Source organism: Trichoderma camerunense (assembly GCF_050948025.1).
Source record: "Trichoderma camerunense strain CBS 138272 chromosome Unknown V8C40scaffold_5, whole genome shotgun sequence".
NCBI lineage: Eukaryota > Fungi > Ascomycota > Sordariomycetes > Hypocreales > Hypocreaceae > Trichoderma > Trichoderma camerunense.
Genome location: NW_028145365.1, coordinates 119,105 through 136,389, shown reverse-complemented (window position 1 = coordinate 136,389; position 17,285 = coordinate 119,105). Strand labels below are relative to the sequence as shown.

The 17,285-nt window shown below is 47.6% G+C and overlaps 7 protein-coding genes across 7 annotated transcripts; 2 read left to right on the top strand and 5 right to left on the bottom strand.

The window, feature by feature from the left end:
* Positions 1-88: 88 nt before the first annotated feature.
* On the top strand, positions 89-2,806 carry V8C40DRAFT_238312 (hexokinase family protein). Its single transcript, XM_083214420.1, has 3 exons — positions 89-925; positions 1,046-1,063; positions 1,154-2,806. The coding sequence occupies exons 1-3, from the start codon at positions 738-740 to the stop codon at positions 2,478-2,480; spliced, it is 1,533 nt and encodes a 510-aa protein (XP_083075300.1). The 5' UTR covers positions 89-737; the 3' UTR covers positions 2,481-2,806.
* Positions 2,807-3,187: 381 nt separating this feature from the next.
* On the bottom strand, positions 3,188-5,224 carry V8C40DRAFT_238311 (chaperonin 10-like protein). The gene is made up of 4 exons (XM_083214419.1): positions 4,676-5,224; positions 4,173-4,616; positions 3,629-4,107; positions 3,188-3,571 (listed from the first exon to the last, which is right to left on the bottom strand). Exons 1-4 carry the CDS (start codon positions 4,824-4,826, stop codon positions 3,293-3,295), a joined length of 1,353 nt encoding a protein of 450 aa, XP_083075299.1. The 5' UTR covers positions 4,827-5,224; the 3' UTR covers positions 3,188-3,292.
* A 503-nt stretch (positions 5,225-5,727) lies between these two features.
* Positions 5,728-8,297, top strand: V8C40DRAFT_238309 (uncharacterized protein). Its single transcript, XM_083214418.1, has 8 exons — positions 5,728-6,296; positions 6,381-6,475; positions 6,543-6,797; positions 6,854-7,024; positions 7,090-7,161; positions 7,240-7,550; positions 7,671-7,883; positions 7,998-8,297. The coding sequence occupies exons 1-8, from the start codon at positions 6,273-6,275 to the stop codon at positions 8,021-8,023; spliced, it is 1,167 nt and encodes a 388-aa protein (XP_083075298.1). The 5' UTR covers positions 5,728-6,272; the 3' UTR covers positions 8,024-8,297.
* A 20-nt stretch (positions 8,298-8,317) lies between these two features.
* On the bottom strand, positions 8,318-10,182 carry V8C40DRAFT_168157 (uncharacterized protein). The gene is made up of 3 exons (XM_083211565.1): positions 10,098-10,182; positions 9,036-10,035; positions 8,318-8,740 (listed from the first exon to the last, which is right to left on the bottom strand). The coding sequence occupies exons 2-3, from the start codon at positions 9,821-9,823 to the stop codon at positions 8,452-8,454; spliced, it is 1,077 nt and encodes a 358-aa protein (XP_083075297.1). The 5' UTR covers positions 9,824-10,035; positions 10,098-10,182; the 3' UTR covers positions 8,318-8,451.
* A 263-nt stretch (positions 10,183-10,445) lies between these two features.
* On the bottom strand, positions 10,446-11,743 carry V8C40DRAFT_238303 (uncharacterized protein). The gene is made up of 3 exons (XM_083214417.1): positions 11,322-11,743; positions 10,888-11,236; positions 10,446-10,828 (listed from the first exon to the last, which is right to left on the bottom strand). The coding sequence occupies exons 1-3, from the start codon at positions 11,648-11,650 to the stop codon at positions 10,604-10,606; spliced, it is 903 nt and encodes a 300-aa protein (XP_083075296.1). The 5' UTR covers positions 11,651-11,743; the 3' UTR covers positions 10,446-10,603.
* A 534-nt stretch (positions 11,744-12,277) lies between these two features.
* Positions 12,278-15,718, bottom strand: V8C40DRAFT_285838 (purine phosphoribosyltransferase family protein; the record flags this gene model as incomplete). Its single annotated transcript, XM_083222460.1, has 9 exons — positions 12,278-12,897; positions 12,988-13,200; positions 13,309-13,666; positions 13,721-14,459; positions 14,490-14,644; positions 14,687-14,749; positions 14,846-14,965; positions 15,014-15,286; positions 15,317-15,718. The coding sequence occupies 9 exons, from the start codon at positions 15,716-15,718 to the stop codon at positions 12,278-12,280; spliced, it is 2,943 nt and encodes a 980-aa protein (XP_083075295.1).
* Positions 15,719-15,966: 248 nt separating this feature from the next.
* V8C40DRAFT_238297 (uncharacterized protein) lies at positions 15,967-17,256 on the bottom strand. The gene is made up of 2 exons (XM_083214416.1): positions 17,038-17,256; positions 15,967-16,967 (listed from the first exon to the last, which is right to left on the bottom strand). Exon 2 carries the CDS (start codon positions 16,949-16,951, stop codon positions 16,262-16,264), a length of 690 nt encoding a protein of 229 aa, XP_083075294.1. The 5' UTR covers positions 16,952-16,967; positions 17,038-17,256; the 3' UTR covers positions 15,967-16,261.
* Between the last annotated feature and the right edge of the window lie 29 nt (positions 17,257-17,285).

Here is a 17,285-nt window from a genome sequence, read left to right as displayed (position 1 = left end):
CGGAGTACGAGTAATACAGAGGGCTGTATCTTGGACAGTCCAACATCAGCCCAGCGCTATCTCTTAGTAGAGCACTCGTACTGTAACAGTAGCACCAAGGCAGCAGTAATAGCAATATTCTCGAAACATCAAGCACCGCTCAAAATAGGGCTCCGTCACGGTACTTTTTGAATCATGCGAGGCCCGGCCCGGCCTATTTTAACCCAATGCAACAAACATTCAAACTAGCTGCGAACCAGTGGTCCTGAAAGCCTTCCAGAAGAGCCAGAAGAGCCAGAAGAGCCCCATCTCCAAACCAAGATTCGCCCGCAAAACCGCCGGCATCCCGCCCTAAGGACCAGCGAACAGGAGGGAAAAAAGAGGGAACGAGCCCCAATAGGTTCCCCTCCAAAAAGGCCACTAAAAATCGATGCTACGTTTTGGTCGGCTTCCAACATTTGCTCCATAACGCCTCCCATTCACTGCCGGGTATATTCTTCGCTATCTGCCATCTCCATCCTATTCAGGGAGGTGAGCAACTTTGTCTGTGTCCTGTCGTCCTGCCTTTTGGATTCACTAAATCTCACGGTCAAGAGTCATCTGGCGTCTGTGTGTGGGTGTGGGTGTGCTTTTTCTTGGGTTTTATACCCGGGTGGCTGCTTCTCTTTTTTTTTTTGCGCCCTCCGCATAATATCATGAGATTCCCTTGATAGCGTCTTTTCTTGCATTTTCGCTGGTACATACAAAGCTGTAAAGTCATGGCATCTTACACGGATATCCACCGGTTCTTGGAGCCGCTGAGCATCGACGTCGATAGGTCGGAGGAGCTGTCGCGGAGGTTCCTGGACAACTTTAAGGATCTGGCTGCGAATTCGAGGGATCAGTTCTTGCCTACGCCGATATCTGAGTCTATCCTGAGGCCTATCGCTGAGCAAGGAGGTGGACGGTGAGTGATTCTATTCTATTCTCTCTCCTCGAGTGCGGTTTAAGAGTATATTGCAAATCGAGTGATGCACAGCTTGGTGAGAGTGAACAGCATAGGGCTAATGAGTTTCATGATATCTAGGCACCTGGCAATAGACATGTAAGGCAACCTGGCCTCTCCAACAAGAGGATTTCATCAAGAGGGGGCTGTAGAGCCTTAGATCGTTTATACTAACCCCATATTGCTTAGAGGAGGGACAAATCTTCGAGTTGGCTTCGTCGAGCTGCATGGTGACCACCAAGATCCTGCATCACGTGTCCAGAGACCACTGGAGAGATCATGGCCCATTGACAACCATCTCAAAAACGACAATGCAAATAGCCTCTTTTCATGGATAGGAAGATGCATCGCCGACGTTGTGGACGAAGGCTGCAAAACATTCGACATCCCCAACGATGTGCCCCTGCCCTTGGGCGTTACTTTCAGCTTCCCCATGGAGCAGCGATCTGTCTCTCACGCCTTGTTGATGGACATGGGCAAGGGATTCGCTCTGCCGTCTGGCATCGACTTGGGAGCTTACATTGAGCAAGGCTACGCAGATTCTGGACGGACTGAGCTACCGCCAATTAAAGTTACCGCTCTTGCAAACGACGCCGTATCGACGCTGGTGTCGTGCATCTTCAGCTATGGTGGCACAGAGCATCGTCGAGCAGCCATGGCTCTGATTCTGGGGACAGGATCTAACGCTACGGTGCCCCTGAAGCTGGATCTGCTGCATCCTAGCAAACGCCCGCAGATGGTGAGCCTTCTTCCTGGCGAGGAGGTTGCCGACGCCAAAATTGCAGTCAACACCGAGTGGAGCATAAAGGGCACACTGCCGCCTATGGCAGAGGTAAATCTAGTCACCAAATGGGACGATGTCTTGTCTTTGCAGAACGAGAGGCCTGGGTTTCAGCCTCTGGAGTACATGACGGCAGGGAGATACCTGGGCGAGCTGGCACGAATCATCTTGGTCGACTACCTAGTCAACGAGTCCAAAGTGGACGTGGATACGCTGCCGAAGAAGCTACTTGAAAAAGAGAGCTTGACGACGACGTTCCTAAGTCATTATAAGCCGTTACAGCCCCCATCCGCCCTGCTGGATAAGCTGCGATGCCAGATCCCCGATGGTACCGACTCCTCTTTCTCGTGGACAGAAGACCTCGCTATTGCGCTGTACCACATTGCAAAGGCCATTGAAGTGCGGGCGTCAGGCATTATCGCCGCCGCCATTGTCGCTTTGCTTACGCTTGCAGACGAGTTACCCGAGGAGGCAAACGCAGGCGCAAACGCAGTCGTAGATACGAGCTCCCCCATTCGCGAGCTCGGCGTAGGTTACACCGGTGGCTGCATAGTTCATTTCCAGGATTACTTGGCCGACTGTCAGCAATTTTTAGACGAGCTTCTGGCGCGCAGATTTGGTGACAACGGCCGTCTACGAGTTGTATTGAATCCTTGCCACGATGGCGGTGTTACGGGAGCGGGTATTTTGGTGGTTGCTGAAGCGTCGTCTAGTAGGAAGAAGTCGGAGGCATGAGCCAGGTTCCTCTTTTCTTCTTCCTCTCTTTGACTTCCTTTTTTATGTCTTTTTGTTGCGAAAGCACAGCGTAGATGAACGACTTAGATTACCGAGAGCCAGAGACGGATGTGGCTTGTCATGACGGGATAGAATAGTGCGTGGAGCGAATCCAGGATTTGATGGATGAGAGATGGGCGATATTGATGATATTGGGAAGAAGTTGATATACCACCTTGTGTACACGCACATATATATATAGGTATATATATACGCTTGTGTACGCTATGATACACGATACATTGTGCCTATGAAACCGTTAAGCTATCGCTTCCCTATCTATGAGAGAATTCTGAGTAACTATCAATCAGTCACCCTTGATGTTTGCTTACAGTAACGGCGGTATAATATCTAAAGGGAAATACTATTCAGCACCCCAAGTTGGCTATCCAACACCCCAGCGACTGCGTGAGGTTCAAGACTTAGAATGCTAGAATACGTACCTAGTCTTCCAACAAGGGATAAATATTTGGCTCTTCAAATACCTACCTCTATTATTATTACATAGGTACTTTCAGTTACTATCAATATTTTATTCCAGTATCCTCTACTACCGCTACCTTTTCCAGTATCTGCTCCTATAGTTATATTCCGCTAGTTTCTGGTATTATCACTTGCTCCTAACCAACATGTATGGAGCCTTAATTTTGAGACGCAGGATGTTGGATAGTAAACTTAGGGTAACGGCTAGCATTTTCCTATAAAAAGACTATAACTAGATAGGCGCTTGGAAAGAGAGGGTATGTCATGGGGCTTCATAACAACATATGTGTTTAATACCTAGTTACTTCAGGAGACTCTGAAGCCTTGGGCAGAGAGAATCTGGTCTCGACAAACACCTTTTGCATGCCTTCATCCTTTGCATCGAACTTTGCGTATACCTTGTCCAGATCCTCGAGCCTGACTCTGTGAGACACCATCTGCATAGGGTCGAGCTCGCCTTTCTGGATCTTGGCAAGTAGTTCATCCCAGTATTTGTGCACCGGTGCTTGGCCGTTTCCGATGAGTCGAATGCCTCGCTGCATGAGGGAGCCAGCATTGAAGTGGTTGGTCTAATTCGACCCGTTAGCACATGGTAATTTGAGAGTGCGACCCAGACATGTACTTACGTATGCGACATAAACTCCCGTGACGCCGCAGCGACCATAGTTGCGCACTCCTTCAATCATCTCATTGAGAATCTCGCTGGTATCAGTCTCAGCACCAATCGTCATTTCCAACCAATGCATCCAGCCCTTGGCGTATTCCCCTGCCGCACACTCGATGGCGACGTCTGGTCCTCGACCGCCGCAAAGCTCCTTTAATTTGCTGACAACAGTTTCCTTGGAAGTGATGCCGTGAGATAGCTTCTTATAGTCTACCAGAGTAAGTTTGTCGCTGTGTTCGGAAGGGAAACGCTGTTTGATGAAAGTGAGCCGCGGTTCGGTGTCTACGAAAATAATTTTGGAGGCTCCCTCTCCTAGGGCAAAAACACCAGCCATCTGTCCGATGGGACCTGCGCCAAAGATGGCCACTTGATCGCCTTGATAGACGGCTGTATCTTTGACGGCATGGTAAGATGTGCAGAGAACATCAGAAAGATATAGCGCTGTGCGATGGGTTAGCGTTATGATCATTTATACTTGAGGTTGTGAAGATTAAAGTCATGCTCACCCTTTTCGTCCGAAACATTATCAGGAATCTCCAACAAATTCACATCACCTAATGGCACACGGACATATTCTGCCTGGCCACCAGCAAATCCGCCTGTAAGATGAGAATACCCAAAGATGCCTGCCGTCCTCCCGCCATACAGGCCCTTCATAGTCGTGTTTGCGTTGGTCTTTTCGCACTGCGACGACAACTTTTGCTTGCAGAAGAAGCAATCTCCGCAAGCAATCTGGAAAGAAGCGACATATCTCTTCCCGACCTGAACTTTGGTGACAGCGCGGCCTACTAGTTCTACGATGCCGCAGAACTCATGTCCTAGAATGTCGCCGTCGGCAAGTTGAACAACTACGCCATGGTAGAGATGTAAGTCTGAGCCGCAGACAGTGGAACCAGTGACTTTAAGAATGACGTCGGTATCCTCTAGGATTTGGGGCTTGGGGACCTCGGCTTGAGAGAAATGTAAGAATCTTTGGAGAATTATTGACGGTGAGAAGGGATGGACAAACCAATCTCAACTTTTTGCTTTCCTTTCCAGACCAAAGCTTTCATGGTATCTAACGAGTCTTCTGGATAGTTGGAGACATCTTGCTCAATTATGGCATTGTCATCATGCCCAATAGCCTTTTCAGCAAGATACGCTGCTTTTGAAGTTGCCATGGTTGATAACAATTAGATAGTCTGCGTGCGTGAAAAGAAATAGTAGAATATTATATGCGCTCAAGCTCTGTTGCTAACAAAAGCGAAGAACTGCGTGAAACCGATTTCTGTAGGAGCTGCTTTCAATTAAATACCAATCTCCCTGCACGATTGTCGCGGAATGTTCAATGTGCTTGAAATCAATATGACATGAGAACCATGTGTTTACGATTATATATGACGATGATAATATGACTGTGGGTTGAGAAATGGCGGATGTCAACACAACGTCATGGATTTCTAGATACACCCTTACGATCAACATGACGGTTTCTCGAAGCACCCCTGCCATAAATAAGATGGATAAACCAAAAATATACGTGATTTTCGCCCAACAGCATTTATTTGTTTGATCAATTTTTGTTCTTGATACAAAGAATAATTAGCAGCGAACTCTTTTGCGACAAAGCGCGTAAGTGGAGTATGGTAGGTAGAGCATGCGTCCGAACTTGTAGCCAACACAATCGCTATAATCTACTACCAAAGATGCAATAACTCTTGGAATATACAATTATGTCAGTGGAAGCATGAGGCCAAGCCAGTTATAATATGAGGAAAGGGAATAACGAATATTCGAATCCTACTTAGTTATCTATTTAATATCGGGTGGCGTTCAGAAGTGAACAAAGTAAACGTACCTACCTACCCACACAAAAAAACCGTCGCCGTAACGAAATGAGACTTGCTTAGGCTAAACACAGCTCACTAAAAATAACCCATGCTTAAATATTGAGTTTAGGGAGTGGTTACATATCCTCAGCTCAAGTAAAATAGAGACACACACAGAAACCACTTTCTATCTACTGAGTCTTTCTACTACATTATATTATCGCTACCTTTTTTTGATACCTACTTCTTCTATCACAACTACATGTATCTTCCTCTAGTATCTAGTAGCCTCTGGCGGTGAATTGCCACTCCCCTTAATTTTGTGCCGATGTTTACATGTATGCGACCAGCAACCGAATCCTTCAACGCCAAAATAGAGTCTAGCGGCTTTTTACAACCAACACATGAATCGCTTCACCGGATGCCGCGGTTCATATTTTTCTTCAAAAAGAGCTCAATCTGCGATTCAATTGACTGCCTTCTTCTTATTCGCGCTGTCATGCACTCTATTTGTTCGAAAGTCGGAAATAGATACTACACGTGCCTCCGGCGCGTGAGATGTAGCTCCGAGCGCCTTGATGTCAATGCTATTGGACGGCACTCTTCGAATGCTGGTCATAGATGCCTAATCTAAGGGACATGAGTGATGCAATTTCACGAGCTGGAGTGGAGCATCCGTGTTCTGCTCTCTTTAAACCAACTCCAAGCTCCCTCTCACGGGTCGCTTTCTTGTCCCCCTAAGTTTTCTTCATCAAGATTGAGAGATTGGCGTGCCTTTTTCAGGCGCATCTGAATTCGATGTCTCTCTCGATTTATTATTTGGTGCGTTGATTCACGTTTTTGAAACATCAAAACACCTGATTCAAGAAACTTGACCGAAGTCTTCAGCGCTAATATCTAGATTAGCTATGGAGTGTGCTCCTTCAGCCACTTGTGTACTGTCAAATTCTCTCAAGGAATTCTCGGTATACGGTTCCAGGAAATGTTACCGCTGCTTGCAAGTACGTGTTTTTCATTTCACCCGTTCCGACGTCTGCATGAGCAACCACTTAACGCTTTCTATGATAGTGCCACATTCTATGAGAAGGTCGGATGTAGTTTTCGATTGCATGGGATTGCTGCAGGAAGCGGTTTTGCCTCCCCATACCTTCTTTCTAATATGTGCACCGAAACCTGTTTGAGCGAGCTGAAGGCCTTGAAAGAAAAACAACTCTCCGTTTGCGACAGTTCAGACTTTCTGGGGACAGAGGATTTCAAGCTTCCTCCAACCTATGTCACAGACCTTCTCTTGTACACGTACCACTACTCATGTGTGAGAGACCCGTGAGTGTGGCTTTATCTTGGTTACATGTCGATCTTTGCTGATATTGAGTGATTAGAGCCACGAGACTTTTCTGCTCTCCGTTTTTTTTCGACTGGAACACTAAAGAGAATGCAACGTCTGCCGAGCTGTGTTCGGACTGCAACCTGCTCGTTCAGCAGGCTCATTTGGATTCGCCTATCGGATACGATGATGAATTGGCCAGCGCACACTCGTCACTGGCGTCGTCGTAAGTCCCTCCGGAATGTGCCCCTGTTTGCGACAAGATAATGATTAGAGTTGACCGGACGATAGATGCGGAGTGGCCAAATACCCAATCACTTCTCAACCTCCCTATACTTTAAACGGAGCAACGACTGCAACGATGTAAGTGTGAACCATGATAGTATCTCGTTTTACAATGCATTTACCTACTCAACACGCTTTGCTGATCGCGTTATAAAGAACGGCTCCTCCCAACAATCCTACGCAGACCGACTCCATATCGGCTTCTTCAAGCTCGAAACTCCGCCCTGGTGCGGGATATAAAAAGGGTCCTGGCTTCCACATGGATAAACCAGTACCTCAACGTATCTCCATCAAAGCTACCAACGCACATGCAACAGTTGTCCGCATCCCATACACCCCGAAACCTCTGCCTCTGGCACCCGGAACCGCGGATTCCTGCAAGTCGTATGAGCAATATAGGGGGCCCATATTATACTTTAGGGGAAAAACCGTGAATGAGTGCCTGTGGCTTGCGTCGTTCTACAAGGGTAAGTTATTATTTTCTCCCTTGTCCCCCACGACTCGATAGCTGCGTGTATCCATTATCGTGCTGCCGTTCCCCCGTTTCCTATGAAAGACACGAGGCTAATTTGACACTCAAACGTCAGTTGACATTGACGAATTTATCTCGTGGAATCCGTCCCTCTCTTTCGATGAAGCCAACCCATCGGCCTGTGCCATCTCAGACGGCTATCGCTATTGCGTCAGCAGGCCCGAAAAGACGGCGGGCAACTCCCCCAACATCACTACAGCCTCTTCCACTAAACAAAATTCTTCAGAGCCAGCAAGAATCACACAATCCCCTGGTGATGGCAGCGACAGTGAGTCTATATACCAAAGAGCATTGTTACTCGGGAGCATTTATTATTCTGGCCCCGTGATATATCTCTGCGACATAGATGTTCATATAAATAGAGATCGCTAACATTTTTTAGTGCAGAAGAAACTTGAGAGCCTCTAGAATGGCAATAGATGGGTGAAGATGCGGTAGTGTAGCCATTTTCTGTAGCGCAGGTTACTAGCTTGTATCTGAATGTGGTGATCGTGCTCTCGTCAAACCTCTTGACCTTAAGTTTACCTGAGCACCATTTGTAACGAACTTTCTGCTAGATTAAATGGTCAAGAGTTGCTGAGGCGTTCATAGATTTATACTGCCAGTGGTCCGTGTTGTACTCTATAAAGGACATAAGACAACTCTTCTTGGCAAATACACTTTATAATTAACCGTGTAAAAACTTGTTCATAATTCCACTGATAACAGCGAATAACCGCCTCTAGAAAAAACACCGGTCAAATGACTATGCGCACACCATATCCCTTATGCTGTGTAGACTACGTCTATCGAGTGACGGTCTATGGAAGCCCAAATCACTGCTGAGAAGCACTGAACTAGAGGCTAGTTTCCGTCATCTCATCTTGGCTACCCACTTTGTCATCGGATTCCTTCATAGCGATCTTTTTGGCCCACCGTACCAAGGCCATGACATGATGAGCGATGCTCTGTCGACCATCCATGGTGGCACCGTCTAGCCATTCTGTTGATTCCACCGGTAGGAAGCTTCCCAGGTCAGCGGTTTCATCCCTTGGGCTAAGAGTCTTGAATCGGCGATGAAATGTATCGGTAATCGTAAGGTGGAAGAATTTGATGTGGTGCTTTATGGCAACAATAACAATGACACTGTCGATTCAGTTAGTTCAAGAGACTTGTAGCGGGGCCTAGAATAGAAGACGAGGAAGGAGTGTAAAGGGGACTGGAGGTGTCTAGAGCAACTAGAGGAATCTAGAGATATCTAGAGATATCTAGAGAAACTGGAGATATCTAGAGAAACTAGAGATATCTAGAGAAACTAGAGATATCTAGAGAAACTAGAGATATCTAGAGAAACTAGAGATAACTAGAAGGATTATATATGTCTAGGGAAGTGGGGAGTACTGATATAAGCTAGAGACATTGCTCGAAAAATTGAACTTACTTCTCGGCAGAAACGGACACACCAGAGTCTCTCATAGCCAAGGCCACCCCAACAACTTGGCTCAAAAGGCCATCAGAAACAGTTGGTTCGCCATTTTTCACGTGCTGGAATAGACGCTTCGATTCGAAAAGGGCCACTTGCTTCCGCGAGGGTAAAACTGCAACTTCAACCCCTCCCTCATCCAATGACCAGGAGTTTTGCCCCCAGTGTATACGCCTGTTATTACGCAAGTGGATGGAGGGTTTTTCATCCAGTGATTGACCAAAGGCAATGATGGTTTGGATTATAGCCTTTGCAAAGACGGCCGTGTACTCCGCAACGAGTGGCTCTTCTACATGCTCGTGATAGATGATGCAGTCGGTTTGAGGGTTTGGGCGTAAGCCTGCTGGGATTAGGCCGTCGTTGGGAGCTTGCAATTTCAGGGTAGACGCCAAATGACCCCAGATATATCCAATCACGGAATCTTGATAGGAGCGAAGTATCTCGCCCTCCCACATCTGGCCTAGAGTTGCGTTGCTCTCTCTGGGACCCTGAATCAACTCGTTGATGATATCGTGCCACTCATCCTTGACTGCCTTGACACGTGAGATTTCGCTTTGGAGGAGAGGAAGAACTGCGTTTGGGGGTTTGCATATGACCCGCAAAGCGAAGAGGTGGTCGGCACCCCAGTGATAGGCGGCAGTCTTCTCGTGAGCCGAACTTTGGAGCGCCTCGAAACTCTGGGCTTGACGAGATGACGCAGCCGCCTGGTAGCTGCTCTCGTTCTGAATAGAATCGTAGTAGGCCATTGCGGACGAGTGCCGGACTGCGAGAGAGTGCGACTTGAGTGTGATGCTGAAACTTTGTTGCTTGCAAGATTCTGTTTGCTTTTTATGTCCAATGCGCGTGACTTTCTGCCACAGGCTCTACGTCACCGCCAAGGGAATGCAAACGCATCCAGGTTGTTTGTTTTCACTTGTCCGTCACCTACAAACGCAATTCACTTGCCTCTATGCGAGTCCTCGAATTCAACATTAGTTTGCTACACGGTGATTTGAGAGCAAAGAGGAGAAGGGGACTTACATGTATTCACTCGCCTTGGGCCAGCACCTTGATATACCTCAGGTGTGCAAGGTGTTGCTGAAGTGTCGTAGGAAAATATAATAGTTAAAATATTCTTTATATATCACTACCTAATCAAATGCTTCATTTCTTAAGTATCTGCTATTATTACTGGTTTCTTTTAACATTTACTACTCTAACTACTTTTGTTTAATATCTTCTATTATAGCTATATTCCTCTGCTTATTAATACAATAAATCCATAGAGATGTTCTTTTGTTCTTTTTCCTTTTAAAACCAGTCACAAATTCTTTCAGAGAAGCAACAAGATCACATGCTTACGCAACACTGGAAGCGGCTCACCCAACACTGGAAACTTTCTTCTAATATATTATACTATTGCTATATCCTTTTACATGACACTGAAGGCATCTGAATTTGCACGCTATAGACTCATAGTGGATGCACCTCTTTGTTTAGAAAGATGGTATATTTGCGGCTTTAGGCTTTATATATTTTTGCTGACCTCACTTGTAATAATTGGCTGGATGAAGCAGGATTGGGAGTAGGCGTGGGCGGAAAGTGTCGTATGGCTCTAATGGTACGCGGATATGGTGAATCAGCAACGGTTGCTGCGCTGACTCGGCAGGTTGGCGGGAAGGAAAGTCAAATTTTTCGAGGTAATTGGATGAAATATGTGCGGCGAAGAGGTGGACGTATTCATCCTCACGATCTGTCACTACCACCTGAGGCTAAGTATAATGAGTCAGTGGATGTATGAAGGTGACAATGCTATGGGGGGACAGCATACCCAAAAAGTAGATCCGAACCTTCTCGAAGGTTTCGTCCGGTACCGTTGGTCATATGCAACTGCCAGCAGGAGGGCTACTATGTATGGATCATGCAGACGGTTGGGTGGCGTAACTCTTTTCAAATGGCGGTCGAATATTCCGTTAGTTTGCTTGCTGCGGCGTCTACCACGGTAGGGTAACATTTGTTTATAGCGAAGGGATTTGATACGCTCGCAATCGATGGAGACGAAGGCGATTGGCGCCGTGCCCTTCTTTAGGGCAGCCTTATTACCATGCCTGCTGGTGAACAGTTGACATGGGAGACTGCCTTTGACGCGACGACCGTCAAAATGAAAGCCAACTGATGTTCTATGTAACCGTTAATTAAGAGGAAGAAAGAGAAGAGAAGAGCAGAAAGGAATGGAGCAACCCCTCCTCCGATATAAGGACCTACCCGTAGGGCCTCAGTGGACAATCATCAGAACCGACGATGTATCTGATGGCATTATCGCGGCGCAGCCAGATTTCATTTGCAGCCATCTTTTTCATGGAATATTTAAACCCTTCTGTAGCAGGAATTCCGCGCACTTCGTCCAAGTGTTCTTGTGAAGGTGGAGGTGGTAGAGAGTCCTCGAATGAGCACTGTAGCACCTCAAGATGGCGGCCGGTCCACTCCAGAGGGTGAACCAAAAGCTTGTCCCGCGGATGCAGCCGGAGAAGCTGCTTGATAGACAAGGTCTCTAGGGGAGGCCTTGATTGCGATGGTTGTGAGGTAGAATCCATGGTGAAGAGCTGCGTAAGAGAGGCTTGATTTGGACGTGTTGTATTGGGGCTGATGGAAGCTGTCGAATGTTGCCTCTTGGAAATAACTTGAAGCCTTGCAGTGGCTTGCTCGGGCTAAATTTGATCTCAACTAGCCTAGATATATGGTGAACCTTGGACACAGGTGGTACAGGTACCTACATTAGTGTCGGCGCCTCAGTAACCTGCACCTATGGGTGGAAGTTATCGGCCTACAGCGCATAATACCGCCTAGAAGTACTGCTAAAGCACCCGCCTGTAGGTTTCGCCTGCGTGGTAGGTACTTATGGGGAATTCCTACCTTATCCAGCACCCCAAGTTTTGTTATCTAGCACCCTAAATGTTTGTGGGAGATACAGAGCGGTACTTTCGTATTACTCACAATTACCAAGTACCAGGTAGTTTACCAAGAAAAAAAAGAGAAAAAAAAAATAGAAAAAAATAGAACACAAGTAAAGATATGCACAAGGAATATTTCTATTTCCTTTAAAGAATTTTATAAGAACAGCCTTCTGTTAATCCCTTACTTTTTGACTGTAACAAGTGGGAGCTGTATACCAAGCCAGCCAATACACGGCGTGCCTATAGCCACAAACTCAGTTCTCCCTTCTACAGACCCCCAAAGACCAAGAGGTTTTGAATACTGACTCTTCCAAAACCACAACGGCGCATCAGTTTTCGACCACGATGAGCAGGGAATTCCGCCACGACCATGACACTAATTTGATCAGCGCTGACTCCAGCTTCAGCCAGTAGCTGCACAACCGCACAAAGCGTCTCCCCCGTGGCAAGAACATCGTCCACCACTAGCACAGACGCGCCGCTGCGAATCGCATCCCGCTCCATCTCCATCTTCTTCTCTCTTGAACTGTTGGGTGTTGAATGCGAAATGTGCGAGGGCCTCTTGGCAACGGAAACAACGGGCGGCGGGAGCTTGCCGGCTTCACGAATCAGCACCAGGGGTATATCTATCTGTGACGCCAACGGCGACGCAAAGATAAAGCCTCTAGCCTCGCAACAAACCACTGCTCCGATCTTGTTCCAGTCACCAGCAAAGTGGCTCTGAAACAGAGACAAACACAACTTCAATCCTCCCGGCTGCTGGGAGATGTCGAGCAGGTGGCGAAACTCGATACCTGGGCGTGGGAAGTCGGGTACCGAACGCACCATGTTGGCCAGCTGCTGCAGATCTTCGTTAAAGAAGGGAAGCAAACGACGTTGACCATACACTTCTGCCATTTCACTTCCAGGCGTGTCGTTATAGAAGATAAGATTCGCGCACCAGTCAGAGTCTCGCTCGCCATTGGTGCCATTAATACCGTCCTTATTCTCCTGATCAACAACCCCATCACCGATTTGATAACATCCACGAGCCCGCCGTGCCTCCTCTCTTGATTTAACACGAACTTCGAGCACTCTGCTGTCTGGCACCAGATGTAACAAAGCTGCAACTGGAGCCTCATCTCTCATCCCGGTGATCAATAGTACGTCCACATCCACAGCGGCATACACTACATTCAGAAAGTACTCCTCTGGCAGCCGGGGTCATTACCGCACTTATTCCTGGAAGAATACCGTCAAGGCTGGCCGGTGTTGCTCCTTATAGGCACGATCTTAGAGTAGAGCGTCCAAGTCAGCACCAGTAGCCACCGCATATTCTCGCTTAGTGACATCGCTAATGCTAACCACCCGTGCCTTAGAGGTGTTGGGAGAACTTGTATTAAACACGGATGCCCAAACGTCTGCGCAATAGTCCTTGCCGGCACCATGTTCTCCCGTGACAAAAACGATAAGCTTTAGCCCCATCGGCGCCTCTAGGAGTAGACAGGCATAAGCCAGCACCTTACATAGGTCTAAATGTTGTTTAAGACAAGCCAAGCGTAGCAGGTTTAAACCGAAAGCCTTCTCCGCCAGATCAGCATCTCTGGGGTCCAGTCCAAGATCTACACCGTAGACTCCTCTAGCCAGGGGCAACAGAGTTCGGGTAATATAATAAACCTATTATACAGCAGCTTAAGCAGTCTCGGTTCTATTTTGGTAACGAGGCCAGACACCGGTGACAACGCAGGCAAAGTCCCATTTACGACAACCGAAAGACGTTACATCGGGAACCACATCAGCAACCGCTCCTCCGCCCTGCAGCAGATAAAAATAGTAGAGTGTCGTAGGACAAGACTCGACAGCTGTTACCAAGATTGCAGACACATCTGCAGCTCCAATGTCTTTTAAGAAGAGACACCGCTTGAACGAGGATGTCTTACCGCCTCTATGTCCTCCGTGCATTCCGGCCACGTACATCTCGGTGTCAAACAAGCCGACGCTGTCTACAACCTTGAGATTGCATTCTGGCCCCAGAATTGTATTAGCAAGTGTAGGAGTTTCTGAGAACGGCTTGGCTGTGCAAGCTTCAATCGTGGTAATGCCAAGCTGCAACCCCCCAGCATCGCAATACAGATACGCATCTGCGGAACAGTTTCGAGGGAGATGACTAGCGATGAGCCTATCAAATTCGGTGAGTCTACGCTGTGCTTCAACGTTCTCATTCAGCGGCATAATCCAATTTCGAACTGTATAGACCGGGGCCGGATACGCTTTGAAAATGACGCTCGTCACGATGCCAAAGTTAGTGCCAGCTCCTTTCACTGCCCATAGCAATTCGGCTTCGTTTTCCAGGCGGACGCCACTGGTCGGCCAATATTCATTTAGCACATATCCGACACACAGGATCTGGGCCAAATCAAGGCTCACCATTATAAAACCGACAATAGAATCACATAAAAGACCATAAAGCCTGGCTAGATGCCCGAGGCCGCCTTATAACCATAATCCAGCGCCCACGCTTAGACAAGCTCCGAGAGGCACAGTCAAACCCGCCGCCATGGCAGCACGAACTATATCTCCCGTCTTGCAGCCGGCTTCGGCAATAATCAAAGAGCCAGAATTAAAATCAGGATCTATCCCATTATCTATAGGAGCCTGAACATATACTTAATCAAAAGCCTCCATGTCAATTGCGACAACGTTAGGCCAAAGACAGTGGCCGCTATAACTTCCACCAATAACAGTCAAACCAACTCCATGCTTCAAAGCCCATTAAACGCATTTCTGGACATATTCGATATTTGTCGGCCTGAGAATTAAAGTGAGACGGTGGGCCCGAGCCTCCTAGTTCTTCACCGTCCTGCCCTCTTTCGCCGACGGCATTTGCGCTATGAGTTCTGGCAACATGGTGGCATAATGATTGAATGCCATCATAACTTCAGGTGCACTGAAGAAGAGATGACCTAGGTGAGCTTCCTAACGGCGACCCAAGTCGCGACACACCTTACGCCATTCGACCTAGACAGCCTCGTCTGCGTCTTTGTCTTGCATAACAAAGCCCGCAATAAAAGAGGAAAAGTCACCCAGCATCTTATCATTATCTGCAACACAAATGGTTCCAGAAGGGAATGAAGCCGTTTTATGGCATATTAAGCCATCAAAGTCCACACCATCACGATGGAAGACTACCACCACCCCGCCTTCGGGTTGCACAGCTAGCATTTCTAGTGCTCGTTCGATGAACTTGCGTTTGGGTTTCATTCTATACATACTGTGGCAGAAGAGGACGACGTCGAACTGTTCTTGGCCGTCGTTTGCATCGGTGACGGTGCTGTCCAGAGTAAAAGGCACTCGATGGATGTCGGGCAGGCTTTCCAGGCAGGGGAGCGGAGATTCCGTCTCCAGCCATTCTTGCAGTTCCGTGGCATACAAGTCGTTTGGTTCGAACGCAGCGTACTTGTTGATCTTGCGTCTTTGATCATCAGGCAGATATCCGAGCACGCTCTTGGGGCCAGGTCCTATCTCCAACACCGAGATGCGAATTCGCGAGTTGAACAGAGTAGTCAGCACTTGGGATAGCTGGGGGAAAATAAAATCTTGGTATGTCTTCCATCCGGGACCTTGGAGCAGGATGTCAAAGCCAGCGCTATACTGTTCGTCGGACAGGGGCTGCGTCGGAGAAGTAGCTTTTTGTCTAAGAGCCCGCTTCAGAGCGTCGAGGGTGGCCATTTTGGTTTGCTTTGAGAGAGATTTTTTGCACTGATACGGATGTTGACAATCGTGATGGAGGCATGATGTATTGGTTGCTACGAGAGGGGGGAGAAGTATAGGTAGTTGTGTAACACCACGTGAATTTCGTGTTACTCTTGGGCAGTCGTCTTGTAGATCACACTGGAGGTCTCCTTCCTCTCCAAAGATTATCAAATCTCTGGCTTGGGGGTTATTGAGATTACACTACCACAAAACTTCTGCAAATTCACCAATATCAAGTTCATTCTTCAATATGATTCATCTTGCTGCTGTATCCTACACATGATTGGATATGGATCATATGTAATGAACTACAGATATAACGATAACCCATTGTATTAAGATGTATTGCCAGAAGAGGCTATAAACATAGTTACTAGACCTATACCTCAAGTATCTAGAAACAGTAGTGTACAACTTTGAGTCAATGAAAACAACATCCGGAAGTCACAGCGTAGCCAAATTACAGGTACGATAGACGAGGTCCTTACTTCCACGTAACAAATGCAACAGACATGTAAACTATTTTTTCAGCGAGTGAGGCTTTACCTCGTGCTTCTGCTCGGGGGGCCTTTTCACCGCAATAAAGTAGTTTTGTCCAGTCTCAGAAACGGCATGAACCGCAACATCTTCGCCAAAGGGCCATTCTTCAACAAACTGTGCATCACCCCGACGATCAAACTCTGCATACTCTGTTGGATCGAGAGACACATGCGCAGCCGTCCACGCATCCGCACGATGGACATACGTCCCTTCAATTTCCGTCGTCTGCGAGCTGCCGCTACGATCGGCGTTGTAGTCCACCGTAATCTGCAAAAGGTAATGCAGGAACTTTGCGCCCTCGGACAGCACTATCTCTCCATCCGCCGTTGCAGTCAAAGCCTCGTTGTTGGGAGTAGTGTCGATTCCCACGAGAAACTCTTGCCCATCAAAGGAGCGGGCGAAAACCAGCACGCCGTCGCCGTGGGTCCAGGGCTTGGCTGGGTCTTCGTCAGCGCGGATGCGATAGACTTCAAAGTCTTCGGCCGTGAAGTTGACGGCCTCTAGGGCGTGGCTGGCGTATTTCTTTGCCGCGGCGAGGGTGCCGTGGGTTTTGAGGACGAATAGCGTGCGGTTGGCGCCGGAGGCGTCGTGGGAGTAGTCGATTACGGTGAGAACAGTGTGGAATAGCTGTTCTGGGACGAGTTTGGATGGGCCGTTGGTGGTAGCCATGGTGTTGATGTGTTTGCTACTTTATCAGTCTCAACTTGTTAAGCAGAATAGAGTTGCTTTGTTGGATTTGAACACCACACGTCTACCTCGTAGTATTTATGCATCCAATGGGCAATATTGCCACGCGTAAATGGTGCTACGATCGTCATACGATGATATTTGAAGCTAGCGACGCTTTCCATCACCTGACTATAGCTTAAATAGCCTTCATCCTAAGCAAGTTCAGTAGAGCTGAGAAACTTTGTTTAGAAAGCTCATGCTTAGTCTCATGTGAAATCGGATCATCAGGGCTCAAACTTTGTGGCTGAAGGAAAATGAGACTGACAGAATATGA